At 33.8% G+C, this 22,591-nt stretch overlaps 1 protein-coding gene across 1 annotated transcript; it reads left to right on the top strand.

Annotated features, from left to right (window-relative positions):
- The first annotated feature begins 203 nt into the window (after positions 1–203).
- On the top strand, positions 204–15,973 carry LOC138327422 (degenerin-like protein del-10). The gene is made up of 11 exons (XM_069273497.1): positions 204–732; positions 1,000–1,167; positions 2,155–2,316; positions 2,888–3,003; positions 4,187–4,368; positions 5,516–5,669; positions 6,391–6,447; positions 6,607–8,128; positions 8,485–8,576; positions 14,547–14,670; positions 15,322–15,973. Exons 1-11 carry the CDS (start codon positions 593–595, stop codon positions 15,338–15,340), a joined length of 2,736 nt encoding a protein of 911 aa, XP_069129598.1. The 5' UTR covers positions 204–592; the 3' UTR covers positions 15,341–15,973.
- The last annotated feature ends 6,618 nt before the right edge of the window (positions 15,974–22,591 follow it).

The raw sequence follows: 22,591 nt of genomic DNA on the forward strand, positions 1-22,591 counted from the left end.
TACAGTTATCATAGGAATGCTGATAGTGTGAAGATATCGTAGATAGAGATTATGATTTGTTCTGAATTTTGCTTTAATTTTTTTCGAACAGTTATACAGTTCAACTTTCGGCAGATCTATTTGACATCCAATGATTATGTCAACCTGAAATGCACATGATGTGATTGTTCTGTATCATATGACTAGCATAAAATAAAATAAGCAAAATCGATAATTTGAGTTCATTGTGACTGCAATTATTGATACACTCTTATAACTCTGGTGAGCCCATTTCTCTACATTGTCACTTGTGCTCATTCCAATTTATAAACCTCATCAGAGAAATTTATTGATAAGCTGTTATACCGTAATTTGTTCTTAACACTTCCATTACTATCTATTGTGCGCGAGGAGGCAGTATTAATATAGTCTCAATCAATACTCGAGTGTTCTGTATAAACAAGGGTAAATGTCTGTGGCGGAGTAATCCAAGGCATTACACAGATACAACAGACAAGGTTACTCAGTAGCATTTCCGTAAATATTCAAAATGTGGACAGCTAGGTGTAAAAAGTAAGTTGTTAAACAAACTAAACTAACCAAGAGTAGAACCATGACGGCAACTACCAATACAGATGTCCAGGAGTTACACTCAACAGCGGAGAAAGCCACAAGGCTGTCCGATTTTACGGACAGAACCACCTTACACGGTTTCAAGTACGCTCTCCAGCCAAGCTTCCCAATCGTCCGAAGGTAAATTTGATTAGAACATTTCCTGCTAGCGATTCTGCTAAACTACAACTAAACTAGCTGTATTATAAAACGCCTTTTATCTTTATATTGTTGAACGTTTACAGATATCATCTAATTAGTTTGATGTTTTTTGTCATTTTTCATTTGTGTACAAAATGCCATGTATTTGACAATATCTCACCATAATATGATACATAAACTTCAAATCGGCTGGGCACCTTACACCTCCTCCGTTTAAGACCATCGTTGATTATCTATTAATGTTAGGCTAATATGGACGGTGGTGATCGTGGTGTGTGCGGGTATGTTGCTGCTCCAGATGATTGACAGAGGGCTGTATTACAACACCCTACCCGTCAACGTCGACGTTCGTGTCAACTACAACTCGTCACTCCTGTTCCCAGCAGTTACACTATGTAATCAGAATGCATTTAAGTATGTGCTATCTAGCTCCTCTAAACATAATATTAAGATTAATATATAAAATAGAAAAACTATTTCTATACAATTTCAGAAAGACAGGACGAGAATTTTAATTGGAGATTAATTTGTATACATATTTCCATCCATGATATCAGATATATTTGAGGATTAACTTGAATAGATTTTTTATGTTATGGAGATTAAAATAAACCGCGAAGCAGTTTATGATGTACACTCAGATTTTTGTGTTATATCTCCATAACATAAAAAATCTATTTAAATTAATCTTTATAATTCAATTTACTAAAGATAATCTCTTCAATATTCAAAAGTCATTTTGGGACTCTTTTAATTTGTCTATGAATCATTACGTCGTCATCACGTCCAATCAGAAGCAACGTAACAAACAGCGACGCCATTTTTTCCTTTATCGGCTGATAAAGTAAATATTTAAGCCAACGAAAATGCTCGTAACAAGCAAAATTGAATTATTTAAATATAATTGCGGATTCATTATCTAAATTGAACTTGAAAAAACATATTGGTCAAATGTCATGTGCATAGACGAATAAAATAAACTATTGGTTACAACCTATATGTACCATATTTTTATTTGGGCTTTTGTCATTTAATATATTTCTTATAACGTTCCTGAACGATTCTTAATCATCAGAAACGATTTATAGCGTCATTGAATTTTTAGATTTTTTTACCTTAAATAATTACTCATTTCTAATATTCCTAAGTTTATAAGAAGTAGATTAGATTTAATTGCGATACCATGCTCGAAGTCATTCTGCTTGAATAACTGAAAATGTCCCCAACAAACATGATATTAGTTATCTACATTCTGCACATTTCTATTCTAGGTTATTTTGTGTATTGTTGATGATATCAAGTTACGTTGGTTTCTTATGTATAACATTGATTTGGTTATGACCCTCAGTCCTACGAAAGCTAAACAGTTTGCAGACTACTTCATGTGTTCATTGTTTCCAGGGTCACTCTGGCTGATAAGTTTAATCTGTACACTGTGCTGGACAAGATGTTTTCGGCGGAGAAATTAACAAGCCACGATTTACTTATAAACGGTCTAAGTAATACTACTTTGGATGAGATATTTACCCGCACTGCTCACAGAAAAGAAGACTTCATCTCACAGTATGTCTACCATCATGGTATTTCTACACCGTATTATGGGCTGTTCCGCTTATGCCTATTTTCACTCTTTTCGCCGTAAAATAACTTAGCGAAAGACACATAATTCCTTATAATACTTCAACCTGTACAGCACGTTTTGTTTGTGCATGTGGACTACTCTGACATTTTATATATCATTTAAAGCGTATAAATGTCTTATTCGAACCATAGACTATAAAATGAAAATGAATAAAGAGATATACAATTGTATGTTCAAAATGCATTTATTATAGAAACATACTAGTTACATATGTATGCATTGATGTCAACTGAAAAGCAAACGTATCAACATCAATGTAAATATATACGAATAGCATTCTATATACAAAATATACATATATATTTAGGTGCCAACGATGACATAGTGTGACTGGGACATTTACTTGTATTAAACGACTTCTGCTTTCTTTATCGGAGTGAGCTGCTCAAGATTAACCTTCTGTGTTAAATAGTAAATGTTCAGAAGCACTATTTGTATAGTGAACTCGTCCAAAATGTATAAGTTATATATATTGTATGTTCTCTGCTGTAGGTGTTATTGGGGAGGAAAGGAATGTGGACCAGAAGACTTCGATCAAATCGCTACGGACCATGGCATCTGTTACACGTTCAACAATCGCGAAGAGGACAGGCACGCGTCTTCTGTTGGTATATACTGCACATTTAAAATGCTAAATAAAAATTCTGAGAGAATTTTGGTTTGAAAATGTGTGAATCCGCGTGGCAAACAAAATTCATTTTTGTATCCCAAAGAAGGTAAAAATAGTCACATCAGTGTTTATTATTATTTTTCAGATTACTTATTAACATAAAATACGTTTAAACACACGATACCATGGGTATTCCATGGATTATTTTTTTAAATTGATACGCAATGTCGACGTCACTATTGTGACGTCATTCTCGGATTTGTTCTTCATAGCAGTTTGCAGAAAAATAATCAGCCAATCAGAAAAACGGATTTATTATGAAAAGAATCAGAAATTAATTACTATAAAAGTCACGGTCAAGATTATGAAGCAGATAATTTACTGTCAGTTTATGATAATTGTCACATGTTCGAATCGTTTTTCAATCCGAATCTTGGATGATAGTTGTAATATTGCACAATTATTCAACCCGAGCATTTCAAATGAGTGAATTACGACAAACCGATATCTGTTTGGTATACTTAAATGATTCTTTTAAGAAATGCCTCTCTTGACGTCTTAATTATCACTTCAATGGTATATCATCAGACAATCAGACCTACTGAGCTCACGGCTATCGACTATTCCCGCTGGTATATATGTAATTTACCGTTTCGAATAAGATAGACAGTATGGGTACAGTCAATTATACAGAGTATTGATTTATATTTCAAACAAACGAACGCATAGTAGTATTAGTGACGGAAAAGATTTAATAGGGTTGTATTTAACCATCGTTAGGATAAAATGTTGTATTCAAAATTTCCTTTCGTGGTTTTATGTTGTGTTCGATAACACTCTAAAACTCGATACATTGTAATGTCTTTAATGTCAAAGTAAATACATCTTTATAATTCTGAACCATCCATTATCCATTCCATTGGAATGCCACGGTGTTTAAACGTCTAGTTATACATTCAACAAAACGTATTAAGATATTTAATATATAAACGCTGATTATCAGCGCATTCGATACAAGCAATTATACTGTCGCAAACACATTATATCTGTTTTCAAGATCATGTATCATTTATGGCTCACATAAATATTTAACAATACCTTGTTTTTTATATGTTTCTACCTTCAGCAATATTTGTTTTCTATTGATATGTTTACAGCTATTGGTACGTTATATGTTGTAGGAAGCGACAATGGGTTACGTTTGACCTTGAACGTTGAGCAATATGAGTACATGCCTGGCCCACGTGATACCGTCGGTGTGAAGATATTGTTCCATAAACGCGGTGACGTGCCACGTGTCCACGCACTGGGGCATGCTGTTCCAACAGGAACACACGCATTTACCGCACTGAAGATGGTCCAGGTATAGAGTTTATTTGTTTTGAATCTAAAACGTGACATTTACATTATCATTGTTTTATTTCTCCAAACAAAAGTAAAACACAGTACTTTAGTCAAATTAAAGCGTTTCCTGCTGTTATAGTTAAAATATTATACTTCATATCTGTCTATGGCTTATATATGTGTAACAAAGTATTAGAAAGCTTCTAATTTGACGCCAACCAAAATGGAACTACTGATAGAATAAATGATACAGAATTTTAACTTAACAATCTTGTCTAACAATAACTGTTTTGAACAAAAACATAAGGTGCTGAATTGTCACGGTGACAATTTTATGACATTTCCTTTACTGTTGCTTATTTTTCAAAATTGATTTTATCCTTTCAAATTTAATTGGTGAGTAAATTTGCGACCCGAATTTCAGTCCTGTTCTTGCTTCAATTTATGCTGAATGTTTAATGAGAAGATATTCAGTACAATTTGCAGAACGAATAGGGAATGAAACGGTTAGTATAGTGTGCGGGTGCGGAAGTAATTCCTATTTTTTGATAAAATATTTTTTCTTTGAAATCATTACCCTACCGTTACGGTATCAACCAATTAATCGTTATTATTGGCGCCGTCATGTTATGGGATGATAATATAATATAATATTTTAAAGCCATTGGAAAGCCTTCCTGCAAGCAAGATCAAAATGTGTTTACATAATTACTGTCTTAGACACTTGTGTCTGTTTCACTTATAGCGTTTCTGTTTTACATTGTTGTAACAAGAGCACGTATCAGAAAAAGAACTATTTGGAAAATGACGAAAAACATATTCAACGTAAAGAAAAAGTAATTGGTAATACAAGTAAAATTCAAAAATTTGCTTGCATTAGTTAACGCGTGTCCGTGCTTACTATCGGAATCGCCTTCCTCCCCGTTTCCAGTGAAAGGTTTAAGGACTCCTCAATATGAACGCACAGATGATGGACACACAAGGCGTCTTATATAGCAATCACTGATTATAGCCTGGATTTCCTTATTGTTAATTTTCATTTCCCGGCGACACGCCATCCGCTTTCCAACTTAAGCTTCTAAACATATAATATGTGATCAGTGATTCAACTTAAGGTTTGGTTCTCATGTTCGTATTCGTTTCCAGAGGATTGAGTTATATTACAGGTAACAAATTTACCTGGACCTTATGGTACCTGTGACAACAGGTCACTGGAGTATATAGACCAGTATACTGTCGCTGGCTGTCAGATGGACTGCCTCACACGGATCGCGTATAACGCCTGTCAATGTCGGGATATATACATGCTACATAAACAGGGTAACAAATATGTCATTAACTAATTACCATTAAATGTTTTTCGACAAGGTTACAAGATTTTAAGTTTATGGTCAGTCATACGTTATGGTCATTCTTGATAACTCATGGGTTACTATCACTGTGTTAATATCCACTCCTGTGATTCTTACGCACATCTATCGCTGTAATCCTGGAAGGAAGTCAGTGCGCTGCAGGCCTGTGATTGGTAGGGTTTGTGCGCCTGAACTGCCCTCAAATTGATTTTGACACACGTTATGGGTAGATATAACGACACTGATAGCAATCCCTGGAGTATCGAGGATAGTGTTATGACATACATAATATAATCCAACACATACTGTGTAGCAATGTCAGTTTTGTTTTGCTTAATTGTTCGCTTTTATGAGCCAACACAATAACTATATGAACAAGTTCCTTTTTACTATGTCAACTATTTTCCTTATTCTTTATGTTACGAATTGAAAAAAAAAAATATTTGACTTAAACCAGTATATTTCGAAAGATCGGAGCCAAAACTAATTTGATTAAGTTTGTATGCAATTCAGATTAGCCATAGTAGGTCTTATGCTTTTTATGTGTTATTTGTTGAGAAATATGTCAAATGGTAAAATATACGTGTACGTTCAATGACAAAACAAATAGTCCACCATCTGTCCATACCCATTTCTAGTTCGTTTTGACATAATACATAAAATTCATACTTTTTTTAATTTTTGTCTAGGTGTCCCGCCTATATGTACCGTATACCAGTATGTTACCTGTTTAAAGCCACTTTTAGGTAGGTATTCAAAGTAAATATGCTATTCTTTATACATTAAGTGATTCATTCGTTCATAATTTGACAATATTAATTGACTAAACGTATTAAAAACGAGTTTAATAATAATCTGAGGTTTATAAATATCTCACTGAAAGCCCTTCCTTTCTTCCCTTGCAGAAAATCTAGCGGGTTTACCTAAGATATGTAATTGCCCCGTCTCATGCGAATTTAGGTCATTCTATTCTGACATATCGTACAGTTCAACCTCAAAATACGTCATCAAAGAGTTCATTAACGAAAATAACATCGAGAAGTTGAAAAATGCTCGAATTGTTGCAGCGGAAGTGACGTCGCGGATGAGGAATGAAACTTGGCAACAGACAAATATGCTTTATCGCGAGTTCATTGACAGTCTAGTTGACATTGAAGAAGGACTATTTGTTAGTCTGTCCAGGAGGGTTACGTATCTTACGAGTGTTTTATCTGACAACATAGATAACTTCATAGATATGTGTAACACAAAGGAACGTTTGTATAAACGTCAACTTACCATTGTACAGAAAGGTTTTATAGAAGCTAGGGATGATATGGAAGTAGAAATTGTACAAGGAATTGTCATCGCATACAACTCATTTATCATGGAAACTGAGAAAACAATATTGTTATTAGCAGATAACAACCGTATGGATCCGTCTGCTCGGCTAATGTTGAGCGGATCTCTCATGTTAAACCTACAAGACAAACTGCAGCAGGTCAGTAATGCATATATTAATTATACGACCTTAAAACGTGCTTATGAAAGTGGATCGCCAATTTGTAATCATTCATTTAGAAATTGTTCAAGTGAGTCAAATATTGCGGCTGTACCGAAGACGTTACTTATGGAGGCTCCTGTACATAATGAATACGCAAGGTTACACGGGAATCTACTGTTTCTTTATCTAAATAGTCTTAAACTTCAGTTGAAAAGTCTTCTGAAAATAGCTCAAGCTGCATATGACAACAGTTTTGTTGACAAAGATAGTTTGATTAATTTAAGAGAACTTTATCAAAGCAATATGGCACGATTTGTCTTTTCACGGAGTGTGTTTTATTATGAAACAGTTGATTGGCCCATTAGAATACTTAAATCTCGACTTCACACTTTTCAAAGTATGTGGCATCGGTATATTATCGTTGCGCAAAACGTGAAAGAACGGTTACAGTCAATGCAAGTCAAACTACAGAACATCAAGGCTGAGTTTTTTAATCCTTTGTCAGAAGTTAAGAATAAAATGGAAAGTTATATGCTTTTCCGAAATGAAACCCGTTTAGCGATTTCTAAATTGCTGTTATCAGAGAGGATGAAAGCAAGTGTCAATTATTTTAAGAGATATTTTCACCTTCTTAGAGATAACGAAGTTACATTAATTGACTGGATAAAATTAATGGAGAAAGAAGCAACGTTACTATGGAAGACTGCCATAGATGATATAGATTCGACAGACTACTATATGTACGTGGATGACTTTCAATATCTCAGGAACCTGTCTACAGTAACAGTAGATATTGCCTCCAACTACACATATCTGGAACACCTCTTTCGTTTCTCGTCTATTGTCTCAAGCAAGGAACTAACGTTTCTTCACATATTTACAAGGCTTTCTGATGATTCAAGAGCTTACCAAGAATCTGCTTTCATTGATAAGGATTTTGTGAGGTAGGTGGAAACATAATATGATAACATAATATGTCGGTCTAGTGAAATTTTCAAAAAAGTTGTGATTTTCATGCCTTATTCTACACACCAGCTATACATTTCGAATCTCCCTGACGTGATAGCTATATTATTATAGTATACTGTGTCGAGTGAAGTAGTAGCTGAAAAAGTGTTGAACGACACTAATTAACAATATAGTATATGCGTTCCATGCATACATCAAAATTAAATGTTAAAAAATCTAGACCAACAATAACGGTACACATTTATGCATATCTACAAATGTCGGTATTGCCAGATTACAATAACATTACAAATTATGAATACACTGTGAACTAGATCTTTTTATTTTCCAGCAATACGTTTTTGAAGATGAGTATTTTCTATAAACAGCTGAGTTATGAAGAAGTACGACATCAAATCGGTTATGATATATTCGCTTTACTGTGTAAGTGTGTCTTCAGGTCTTCAACTATAACTATACTGTTTTTGCATATTACATAGTTGGCTTCCTTGCGGTTTACATTGTGACGTCATTATTTTGTTCACGTCGTTTTCTCCTGACCATATGACGTTACGCTCGCAAACACATGACGTCACAATCAATACCTACCCGTAAGGACAGATAACAATTTAATATGCAAATAGAGAATTATGATTACATAGATAATGAGAGATGATCGTCTTTCATCCGTGGTCTGTCGTCCGTTCGTCTGTCCGTAAACCAGTATTGTTTACGCTACACGTCTTACACAGTACTATAAATTGTATATATGGGCGCACTTTAGGGAGGATCAGAAAACACGATGGCTGGCAGACAACTGTGTAAGATTTTGACAATTGCAGGTTATCACCATTTCTCAAAAACTACTGAAGGGATCTCTGATGTTCTTTTCATTTAGATTCTGTCATGTGCTATTTGCAAAATCTATCAGCCGCTATGTTGTTTAGACTTCTACCCAAAAGTATTGAACAGGGTACCTATTCACAAAGCACACGTAAATTTACGGGTACACGTAAGATTTACGTGTACGTGAATTTCAAGGGCGTTTCACGAAACCGTACGTAACTTTCCGCACTTACGTGCAGGTTTACGTGGACCGGAAGTGGATAATGTCGCAAACACAATCAATCTTTATTTTCTCAGATATGGCTGTGAAAACAATTTGCTAATATCCATCATATGTTTATTGCTGCCGTTATCCAGATTTTTCTCCAAAATAATCAAATTTTTCGATTTAGACGATAACATGTACATGTACGTGAATAATAAACTAAGATACATAAAATATAATGTACGAGTTTAGATTTAATATAAACAGAACGAATGTTTCTATAATACATATATAACGTTATTTCTAGAACGAATATACGTACCCGGCCAACTTAAATTCTCGGCCGGGTATATGTAAGAAATGGTGCTTATGTGTTACTGAGCATTGCCTCAGAAAATCAATCTGGCATAATTTTCTATGCTTTTTTGTATATAATAATATATAGACTCACGTGTCATTATAAGCACGTAATACTACATGTATGCATGTGATTTGTAGGACTCGAGAGTTAGTAATAAAAAAAATATCAGAATAGTATGAGTATGAATTTGAAGAACATGTAAGGAACGTTAATAGGACATTACCTATTTTCTGTATGTCCATAGTTTTCAGTACCGATAGCACACAGGAACATTTGATACAAACACATACTTGTAACAGTTACGTGTGTTATAAAAGTGTACCAAAGTTATATTATTAATGTTATACTATCATTAACTTTTAAATACATCCAACATTTGTTGTACAATGTACAGTTTTGAACATTCCGATGACGTAGCAATGAGCACTCGTGATAGTACAACTTAAAACACATGACCTCAGTGTGCAGTTGTAGCTTTTACGATATTCAAAAGTATATTACTTTTAAACTGCCAAGAAACTCATGTTGGTCAAATCAAATAGAAAAAAAGTTTCAAACTTGTGATGTTGTCCGTGCGTGTGTGTATATTCCGAATTTAACAATAGGCAGAAACGTCGAATTGTATTTGCTCCTAAGGATGAATGTACTATTTTGTTTATGTGTCACAATTTGTTGATGTGATGTCCGTAATATCGGCGAAATTTGACGTCACGTTCGTGTAACGTTGTATCATGAGTATCTTTGTGACGCGTTAATTAAATGGATACCTTAATGATTGAAACCAGTGATGACTCTACATGTATACATGCTAATACAGTCTGTATAACCTAAAGTTTACAATACAGTATATATGTGTTTGTAACCACCAAAATCCAGATATAATGTTAGGTTTCAATACGAAACGGAACGATAGCAACATTAGATATAGATCTACGTGAAATCAGCCACCATATACATCGCTCTGACGTAAGTTATGCGAATATTGGGATTTAACCCGTGTTTCTTTCGCAAACGAATTCTCAAAGCGAGAAAAAAGAAAGCATCACTGGAACACACGGACATGATAAATTAAGATGAAAAGAAGAAAAAAAGCTAATAAAACATTTTAAAAGTACAAAAAATACAAAATACCGTCGACGGTGAAAATTTCCGCATGGACAATCTAAGCGAGAAAACTTTGTTAAAAGTTATGTAATTTGTTTGGCTAAATGATGTTTTTGAACATATTCATGAATAACACAAACTTGTATTTGTTCAGAAACTTTGAATATACAATTTTGTGACTTTTATCTTACTTACGTGGGGTTTACGGGTGGTATTTTTTGGCGTAAGTTACGTACGGTTTTGACGTTATTTACGTGTACCCGTGAGTTATTTACGGGTACCCGTAACTTACGTGTGCTTTGTGAAACTGTCAAAATAACTTAAGTACATGTTACGTGTACCCGTAAAGTTACGTGTGCTGTGTGAAATAGTACCCTGCTCTGTTGGGGACAGATCCAAATAGGCCATGGGCTAGGAGGGTCCCACATGGAACCCCCCCCCCCTTTAAACCTCCGAACAAATATTTTTTTCTGAATCCTTATGACCAACTGATCACAAATTAAAATGTACTTCCGGTTATGACGCCATCAAGATGGCCGCCATCTCGAATTTCATTAAAAACTGAATAAAGTCATAACGTAGACATTTTTCAACCAAAGTAGACAAATGAGGTATAAAAATGACCACAATAGAACAACAAATACATATCAGGACCACACAATCTATTATACGAAGCGGTTTTTACGCAGGACATGAAAAAGTAGGATTTTAAGCTCAAAAATGGTATTTTTTTAGCTAATGTTTCATATTTGGGTTGATGCAGCAAAAATGTTTCCCGACAGCAAACTATTATTTCTAATCAGTTTTCTGACTACTTATCAGTCAGTTTAAACAACAACAACAAAAAACACCAATGTTTACATTGTATATTCCGTTTATGACGTCATCAAGGTGACGGCCATTTCGAATTTCACTAAAAAATGAAAAATAATCATAAAAAAAGACATTTTTCAACTGAAGTAGACAAATGAGGTATCAAAATAACCACAATAGAACAATAAATACATATCAGGACCAAATAATCAACATGTAATGATTTTGTATGCAGGAAATAAAAAAAACAATTTAAGTTCAAAAATGATGATTTTTTTTTTCAGCAAATTTATCATACTTGGCTGACACAGCAAAAAAATGATTGTTATTTTTTCCAAACCGCTGACACTGGTGTTTCCTGATGTCTTAGGTTGCCCTTTAACATTGATAATCATTGATAATCATTATCATTGTGCATGATTTCTCGCCACAGTGTCGTCATTGATGTCGATGAGCTTATGAGCTCATGAGCTGATGGTACATTAAATTATCGGGTTAACGCCGAGGTTCTAACTTGTCAACCGTCCATGGCCAGAGTTAACATACGGAACATCGGGTTCAGTGATGTGGGAGCTCTTCCTGTTTCAAACCTAGTGATTCACATATCGTATATAATATTCCAGACCTCCTAGGCATGATGGAAAATACACCAATCCACATTCTGCGGATGGTTGAGTTGGTTCTCCTTAATTCGTAAAGCATAATTTTTCATTCAAATGTAAACCCTCAGTGACCATAGTTGGCACAGGTGGATTCTTTGAGGTCATAAATGAGGTCTGCAGTGAAGATCCACTCTCTGCCAAGTCTATAAAACACTGAAAGAACTTTTTTCTAGAGAGTCTTCAATGGTCTCTTTATACATACACCACACGTGACACAAACACCACCATCAAGGGAGTGGGAAAAGTCAAAACAATGAAAAACCTTTTAACTTTTATGGCCTCATTAATAATCTCGACGATATTACCCGTGCCAGTTATGGTCGCACGAGAGTCTAAAAGGCTGATGAATGGTACTTCATACGAACTATGGAGCTATGTGCTAAGTAGAACGAAATTCCACCATTCGAAGAATGTGGTCTGGTGTAATTTACGTTATGCCGGACAAGTATGAAACATCATATTCGATATGTTAGAATCTTAAGAAGATACCACACCCCTGAACCTTTTGCTCCTGATATGAACTCTGGCCATGGATGGGTCATGAAAGATTACAGGCTAGAACAACACTTGTAATGTAGTGTCACATCAGCTCATCGATATCGAAGGCGACGCTTTGCAATTTGCTTTCGACGAATTGGATACTGATATCTTGATTACTCTTATCCGGATGCATGTACCAGATACCAGACATGCCGAGTCTCTTCAATAGATAGAGCAGTGAGGCGATAAAACACGCACAATGATAATGGTTATCATTGAGAGCCAGTGAAAGAAATATATGACACTGCAGTAACAATATGACATTTTGGTTATGCTATGCATATGAAATAAACAATGAATGTGCTCATTTTAAAAACGTTTTTGAAACTGTTAACGATATTAACAGAAAAACAGGCTTAGCTTAATTTACATTTGTTACGTTATCAGTAGGTGTTGTGCTCTGTTAATTATTTTTGAGACGCTGCTAATCGACACAATTTCAAACATGAAAATAGATTATGTTTGGAAATTTTCAAGTTAGGACACTGTAACTTGTCCTACCTAGATATTCTGTCAACTTTAAATAGGTTTTTTTCTACTTATAAATCGTCAAAAGTCAATGTTCTATTTAAGGAAATTATGATACACCAGGAAACTATAGTGTCAACGGTTTGAAGTTCGAAAAATAGCACATGCCCATTACATGCACCCGGTGATGTTTTGTAAACCTAATGAGGGTTAAACAATAATTATCTTTTGCATTTCTATATGTGTATTTTTTGTTGTTGTTTTTAATGATTGATAAGAGATCAAATAACTTATTACGAATACTAATTTGCTGCCGGGAAACAATTTTGCTGCGTCAAGCCAAGTATAAAAAACTTGCTGAAAAATCATAATTTTTGAGCTTAAAATCATATTTTTTAATTTTCTGCGTATATTCCTGATATGTACATGTATATGTTGTTCTATTGTGGTCAATTTGATAACTCATTTGCCTACTTCACTTGAAAAATGTCAATTTAATAACTATTTTTCCTTTTTTAGTGAAATTGGAGATGGCTGTCATCTTGATAACGTCATAACAGGAAAATATACAATGTTACAATGGTGTTGTTGATGTTTAAACTAATTGATAAGTGGTCAAAAAGCTGATTCGAAATAACAGTTTGCAGTTGGGAAACATTTTTACTGCGTTACCATTTTTGAGCTTAAAATCCTATTTTTTTCATTTCCTGCGAAAAATCACTTCAAATATTGAATTATTTGGTCCTGATATGTATTTTTGTTCTATTGTGGTCATTTTGATACCCCATTTGTCTACTTCGGTTGAATAATGTCAATGTTATGACTATTTTTTCATTTCTTTGTGAAATTCGAGATAGCGGCCATCTTGATAACGTCATAACCGGAAGTTCATCCCAACTTATGCAATGTTAACATTTTGATTTGTGATCAGTGGGTCATAAGGGTTCAGAAAAATATTGGTTCGGAGGTTTGAGATGATGCATGTGGGACTCTTCTAGCCCATAACCTAAAACACATAACAAGTTGAACAACTAAAGTGCGTTGTATTTGAAGTTTCCTATGTGGAGTCATTATTGTGAAAGAAAGAATATAACTGGAAAACATAAAAAAATATCTTTCCATTAAATTGAATAGATCATGGTATGTTGGCACGATGATGCCTCTTAGTATAATAGTCTCATAGTTAACCTTATGGCAGAAATTATAAATATGGAAGCTATTGATTTTTACAAAACGTAAAATTTGTAATTTGAATTTACTTTAGATATATGAAATTTGTTAGTGGTACATGCTTGTACCATTGAAATGTGTCTAAAATGTGAGAATAGCCACATTGGGTGTTCATACAAGAACTAGCTGCCCTATCAGCTACAGGACTTTATTGGATTATAAGTTGATGACGATTGTTATTATAGGTGATGTTGGCGGATCAATGGGTTTACTACTGGGAGCAAGTGTTCTGTCAGTCATGGAAGTAATGGAATTTATATGCATCCAAGCATATAATAGAATCAAGACAATATTTGATGTCCAGGCCAGGTAAAATACTGGATGGACAACCAACGTAGGCGCCTAAATTATTGGAAAATAAACCAAAACTTTATGTTCAAATATATTGATAATTTTTATACGATACGAAAAGCAGCACATTGTATCTAAAAATCGCTGATGATATATTCTATGAATATTAGAATTTAAGGTATTCGAACAAAAGGTTCATCAGGACGATTCATTGTTTTAAAATAAAATGTAAGTCATAAGCAACTGTTATCGAATTTATTATCAACTCCTCAGATGATTTTCAAATGAAAAAGGTGTCGGCCAATCACCAATAAGCTAAGTAAGGGTGCGTTGTGTGTAGGCATCACTTAAGGCAACATATTATATTAGTGACAACATACGATGTAAAGTTTATACAATAGGTTACAGGTGCAAGAAACGTTTACACAGATAACACACATTTATTTACTACAAACATTATACCTACCTTCCATTTACATTTTACGCAATAATGCACTGTTACCATAATGCTGGCTATAATGTTTATTTGTTCATAGCAACGAATACAAGTTGAAATGACATTGTTTAAATTGCTCTGGGTTTCGACTCACACAGCATAGTTACCACCTGATCGTGTGCTTGTGTTTGAATAGTTTTAGAATTATAGGAATGTCCATGATTATGATACAGGTACAACTTCCGAAAATAACAATGGCGGCGACGTAACCTAACACTCGGCACGACGTACGATCATCTGACACACTGATCCGCCCCCTTCTGTAGGACGATAAGACTTTCCTGCTGATACGGAGACTGTTTACCAGAGAGGCGAAGTTACTGGGGATAGTAGGGGACGATGGATAACAGGTACAGAGTGTAGTATTCGTGGATGTATGAATACCTGAAAGAATAATCATTGTAAAAAAGTTAAGTGTGGCAATAGATACAAAAACTATATATTCATAAAATATTGATATTCGTGCAATGAAAAACTAAAGGTCAATAAAGGATGCCTGTGTCCCAGGATATTTGTAAAATTACTAACATGAACATGTTGGTTTAATCCCAAAATAGTTATGTTGACATTGGATTTACGATCGTTAAAACACCGTAAGGTAATTATCTATCTATGTGACAATGAAGAATGATATCTGGTATAATATTGATGAGCATTTCTTAAAACAGTTCAAATAAGCAAGAGTGTGTCAAAGCCAATGGCTTAAAAGCCATGATAAAACATCTTTAATCAAACAAATTGAATGATCATTGATTATCAATATCAATATTTAGCTGATATTTTGTGTAGTCACATTTGCCTGAGTAAAACAGACATTTGAGAAATAAGCTAGACACGTCTAATATACTTATATATTGGGATCATGCTGACATGTCCTAAAGTGTAGGAGGTAGGTTATATACTGCATACTCATATACTTACTACTTGAAGTGAACACCTCACCAGTCTTGGTAACCGTGCCGTCACTAGCAGGGACTGCAGTTGATGTAGACCGCATAGCCGGGTCATCATCTAGGTACAATATATGTCATAGTATCTTAGGTCAACTCCTTTAGTATTAACATAATGTATGCATATTATTTGTCTACATTTTAGGGCCAAATTCTACAGAGTGGCTGCATAATGAATGCATAGTGGATCAAACATTGACAAACATTCCGCTAATGAAAATCGGTTTGCAGAATCATAATATTTCTATGAATAATAATAGAAAAAGATATCGTCCTTAGTATAAGCCTTTTTTATGGAAACTTATTTTTGAATATTTATTTATTTGGATGTTTAATATAATCCTATATATTGAGTTCATTTCCATTTTCATAAATAACAAAAAGGGAGTTCCAAAGGGTATATTAAAATTGTGTATTAGTTTTTCTCCTAACATTTATACAGTGGAAAATGTCTTAATTGTTATGAAAGTTGTTAAAGACAGGATTGAAAATAGAATTTTATTACAGAAACAACAAAAGTAAAGACCGAAAACGACATAGTAACGTCGTTAGAGGATGTTTGCGCTTTGTGCCGTCTGGAATATATTGCCGGGCCCTATATAATACACATACTCAGGTTTGGTACACAAGCCATGGTTTGCTGGTCCACAGGTACTGTCAAACTGTCTGTGACAGGATCTGAAAGTATACATCGTTATAGAAACGTCTTGGCTAGACTCGGTTTTACCGTACTTTTTCAGAGTAAGACTAAGCTTCACTATTTTACCATTTACTTTGAGGACACACTAATTTATGTGTGATTACTTCAAAATATATTTAAGTTAATCAATAGAACAACGAATTAAAAATCATATATTTACATATGCCCCTATATAGTCAACGGGAGGGGAGTTGCGTTCAAATTAGCGTAAACGCAACGACGTATGAATACAAACCCAGAGTAGGATCGACTTCTTCTAGTTCACGCTTCAGTAAGATTTTGTGTCATAAGATAATCTAAATAAACTTTAATTACTTAATTTAAATTTTAACTCTTCAAAGATGACAGATTTGCTTTGAATATAAAGTAAAGAACGATTTCGGTCTTCTATTTGTCTCAAGACAGATCCTTAGGCGCCACAGACAATATCATGCTCGCCATTGGCCTACTCGTTTGGCCTACTGTATGAAGTGTAAACAAAGTTTCCTCGTTGTCGGATTCAAAATAATAATAAAGAGTTGTTATTAGATCCAATTAAAATGTATTTGACATCAAAACAGAATATGTGTTCAAGTATTATAACGGTAATAAACAACAAAAAGTATCGCTGGTCGAGTCTACAACCGGGGACTTTCCTCAGAAATGTTCGAGGAATTCCATAGTTACGTCAGTCACACATAATGCAAACATATACACTTGTGTATCATCCGTACAATAAAATAAAAGTCGTGACTATGAAGAATTTAGTCTATGTCGCGTACGTAGACCTATAATACATTACAAACATTCAGCAGCTCAACAGTCATACCATTTGATCAACAGGCTATTTCACAGTTACTTTCCTCGGTTGAAAATCAAATATGGCGGCTCGCTCCACTTCGGACCGCACCACTACCCTGACAACGATAATATACCGGTAGTCGTTCCGCCTCGGTTATCTCAATTTTTATTCGAAATGGACATTATTGATACATTTTCAAATTGAAAAAAAAAAAACATAATTTAAAATAAGTTAAAGGTGTCATTGTTATATTTCAAATCAAACTGCAGCTATAACATTCAACAATCGGAACTATATCTTCGGCAATCATGACTACCGTAGTTGCCCAACTTGTCAACCATCACCGTTTTAAAGACTTATTTATGTAAATATAAAGATTGAACAGTGTTTTGATTGCGTTAAAGAAGGTATGAACGCAATGGGATTAAAGGTGGTATGAACGCAATGGGATACAGACATATTCTACATGTAGCGCTAACGCGCTACATTGAATATGTCTGTATCCCATTGCGTTCATCCCACATTTAATGCAATCAAAACACTTCAATCTCTATTTGCGTAATTTATGTGCTGTCAAAGTTTCTTCGTGATTTTTATTTATTTATTTATTTATGCGATTGTTTTCATTCAGACATGATTTGAGTAACATAAAATGCTAAAACGGCACACAGAGATGGCTACACTTACAGTTGTTCCCTGAAGTTTTGACGAAGACGACATTGTTGTCCGACGTAGTAATCAGCTGATAACTACGAAGAAAATATACAGGATTGGTGCTGTAGGATGCACACGACTTTTCATTTTTATCGTAGATAACAAGAAATGTTTTGAAATATTGTTTTAGACTTTTGGAACACGAAGTCTTTGTCGTGTTGTACTTTTTACTGCTCACAACGTTAAGTCCTCCATGGTCAAATAGGGTCTTGTTGTAATAGGTATCATCGGTATGTACACCTGTAAATGAAATATATCAAAACATTAAGCATAAAACTGATTGTGACTTTCAGAGCGCTTTGGAGCGCTCATGGCTACATAAACATTGACCTATCTAGCTGTAGAAACCAATCGGACAAGCATATCATACAACTGTGGCTTCCAATAAAATAAGGAAAAAATATTCAATTTCAATACATGTACATAGTATTTTGAAATATTGATGTGACCATTTATTCGACTGTTTTTACTTATTTTACCGAATGTAATATCATATTTAAAACAATCATTGAAACTTTCCACTGTCTTTGCTTTTATTATCGGCGGATAAACATGTACAAGTGTTGTAGACAATAGAAGTTTGGCTTTTGTTATACACACTACAATTAATCAGCTGTTCCACATCCTAATAAATAATTATCTTATTAGCAATGGTTGATTATCATTACTTACAAATATCCAATTAGCCCACATAATATCATATTGTAAAGATTTGGTTTCATTTTGGGCCGTTTTACGGCCACATAGTGATAGGAAAAATATTTTGCATGATAGCTTATATACTTTATATATACTGCATATCATATGCTTTTCACAACATAATATGTATTCATGGTCAAATGGCCAAACTGATATTTTCATTGTTTGTCCTAATTAATTAAGTCTGAGAGTATAGGATGTACTTTTGAATTTTTTGCCTCCAAAGCATGTGGTTGTGAATTTCAGTTTAAAAAATACACGAGGAATTGAAAAATATGTCACAATAACCTAGTGTAAACGGCCTATAGTGATAAAAATGAAATCATTTCTGCTCTGCTGATATTTGATAAGCGTTGACATTTCATGTAATAGTTTAAGCTTTGATCTAACACATTATAAATAGCCGGTCGTTGCCTCCCTTCATACATATAGTTTAAACCATATTACAAACATGGACCACAAAGTAATGTAATCATGTACCAAAGATGGTCAAATTTTATGCTCCATTGTATTTGATGGCTATGTAATAATGGCGAACACTAGCCGCAATATATATCTCGGCTAGAGAGAGCTTCTCTTTGGCGGTTAAGCGTCAGTCTAGTAATACAGAAGTCATTCAGTTGTAATTATACAAATACCGATAAACCCTTTTTCAAACAAAGAGTATCTACTGAGGGTTTCCTATCTTCTTTTAAAAATGTCAATGCCGGTGTACCACAAGGTTCTGTCTTAGGGCCATTCCTATTCTTATTATATATTAATGACATAACTGAATGTGTAAACAGTAAAATCAAACTCTTTGCTGATGATACTTCACTTTATGAAATAATAACTGATAACCATGTAAAAATTGCAGATAATCTAACCAATGATCTTAGTAATATCAATAATTGGGCAAAGAAGTGGGACATTAATTTTAATCCTTCAAAAACAGAAGCTGTACTTTTCTCAAGAAAAAGACATATATTCAATCCTGATATTTATTTGCAGATGATATTGTAAACTCGTTCTATTTCATAAACATTTGGGGGTAACTTTCAGTAGTGATGGTAAATGGTCCAAACATATTAATAATATTTATACTCAGGCCTCTAAAAGACTAAATATTTTAAGATTACTAAAACATAATGTAGATAGAAAGAGCCTTTTAAAAATTTATACATCCTTTATAAGACCTGTTTTAGAATATGGTGATGTCATTTGGGATAATTGTACAAACCAAGATAAAGACTTATTATTAAGCTGTACAGATAGAAGCAATAAGAATTATAACAGGCCTGAGAAGAGGAACATCGCATAATAAACTTTATGCTGAAGTTGGACTTGATTCACTTGCATTCAGACGAAAACTACATAAATCAATATTGATGTTTAAAATTGTAAATAATGAATCCCCAAGATATCTTACTAATTTGATTGAACCATTCTTTAATGATAATAATAATACTCCTTACACATTAAGGAATAATCGCCTGTTTAATCCCCCCCTCTGTAGAACTGAATTATACTCCAACAGTTTTATTCCCTCAACGCTAAGATAATTTAATCAAACAGATATAGAACTCATATTTAATAATTCATAAGAACAATTTAAAGAAAGTATCAAAATTGATAATGATATTCCTACTACAGAAATTTCTAATATTTTTAAATATCATGGCGACCGTAAATATAACATTTTTCTTTGCCAGCTACGAAACCAAGCAAGTAATTTAAACTCTGATCTTTATCACGATCATTTAAGAGAATCTCCAGCCTGTTCCTGTTATTATACCAATAAAAATTCATATCACTTTTTCTTTGACTGTAGGCATTTCTATGAACAGAGAGCAATTCTTATACAGGGAATACAGAACTTAGGTTTACCAGATAATCATAATCATTTAAACATTGAAACACTATTATATGGATGTAAATTTTGCAATAATGATATTTACAAAGATATTTTACAATGCGTGATTAAATATATATGCCATACTAAAAGATTTGATTTCTGAACATATTTTATATACATGTATCTTATAGCCCTCTGCATATATAAGCAAATAATAACAAGTAACAAGTACCCATTTTTAATTACTTGATAGTCAAAATACTATCTAGCAGTGCAATTAAACATCTAAACTATTCTATATGTTAATATTAATTCTGATTTACTCTAAACTATCCTGGCTGGATGGATACTGAATACTGTTTATCGAATATTAAGAATCTTTTATGATGTAATAATTATCTAATTGAATAACCAAACTATGTACATTTTAGAACCATAAATGTTGGTTAACTCCAATTGTATAATTAATTGCATTCAATCTCCTACCAATTTTTTTCATATTCAACTGAAGACAAAATGCTCATTTGTTGTCAGACTCTCATACATATTCCAAGGGGATGGGCGATTGTGCATAAGCACAGGGGCTTTTTGGCCTAATATCTCATGGTGTGTATGTATGTTAGTCTGTCAATAAATGAGCATGATTCTTATCCCTATCCAAAAACTACAATCATTAGGAATATGAAATCCAAATAACTAAACTTGTTCTGAAACATTTTCTATTAAAAATAAATTATAGTTATCCCCCTTTAATTAGTAATTATTAGTATTATTATCACTATACTGTAACTAATTCAATTTATTTGTATATATAAATATATGTATTAATGAATTGCAGAATGAATTCATGTTTATACTTTAAAATAAGATCTGGAGAGGACTTAAATAGGCGTAGCCTGATGTCCGATCCTATTTATGTACATAATATCAATAAAATATTGTTGAAATTGAAATTGAAACCCTTTTTCATCATTCGAAACACTTTCATTTTGCTATACGTTATAACTGAGCAAATAGTGATTTATGGCACTCGTCTAGACTAGCCTTGACTTTCCTGTCAGCATTACCAAAATTTGAGAACTCATAATTTCAGAATTTCAAACATAATACAAATATTGCTGGCTAAACGAAGGAAATCATTCCATAATATGACAAAGGAAAAGTGAATGCACAACATTTAAAGCATCCTATGGAATACAGTATTATGGCATCACACGGTTTGGATGTAATTCATAAGTGGTCTAACCTGTCTGCGATGTACAGACGAAAAAACGTTTCTCAAGACAACTGATCAAATCTGGTTGAAATTTCGAGGAATCAACGGTCATATTCAACCCTGTACACAATGTCGAAGTATGTACGATATTGGGAAGTTTGTGGTTTTCGTAGATGTCACACTTAGATGTATACCATACTGTGTCGTTTTCCAGTTTGACGAGTCCCAGCCATAGATCTTTTCCATGTGGCCTGAAATTATGCAAAGCAAACACACAGAAAATAAATTCTCGTCTGGAAGACTGTTTGCATACTGATATCGCCATTGCTTAGGATACTGATTTCAAACCATTTAAGTATTCTGACCAATGAGGCCATCGTCAACTTATCTTCCAATACATTCATGTATGGCCATTAAGAAAACAAGAAAGTCCACATCTTTGCCCCTGATTCTATTTTAACGATCGTTAGCATTATCTACATGAACATCTTGAAATCCTTAATTTAGCAGTTTAACTACGCAACTAGGGTTGCAAAATGTTCCATATTA

This window comes from Argopecten irradians, chromosome 7 (genome assembly GCF_041381155.1).
Source record: "Argopecten irradians isolate NY chromosome 7, Ai_NY, whole genome shotgun sequence".
Taxonomy (NCBI): domain Eukaryota; kingdom Metazoa; phylum Mollusca; class Bivalvia; order Pectinida; family Pectinidae; genus Argopecten; species Argopecten irradians.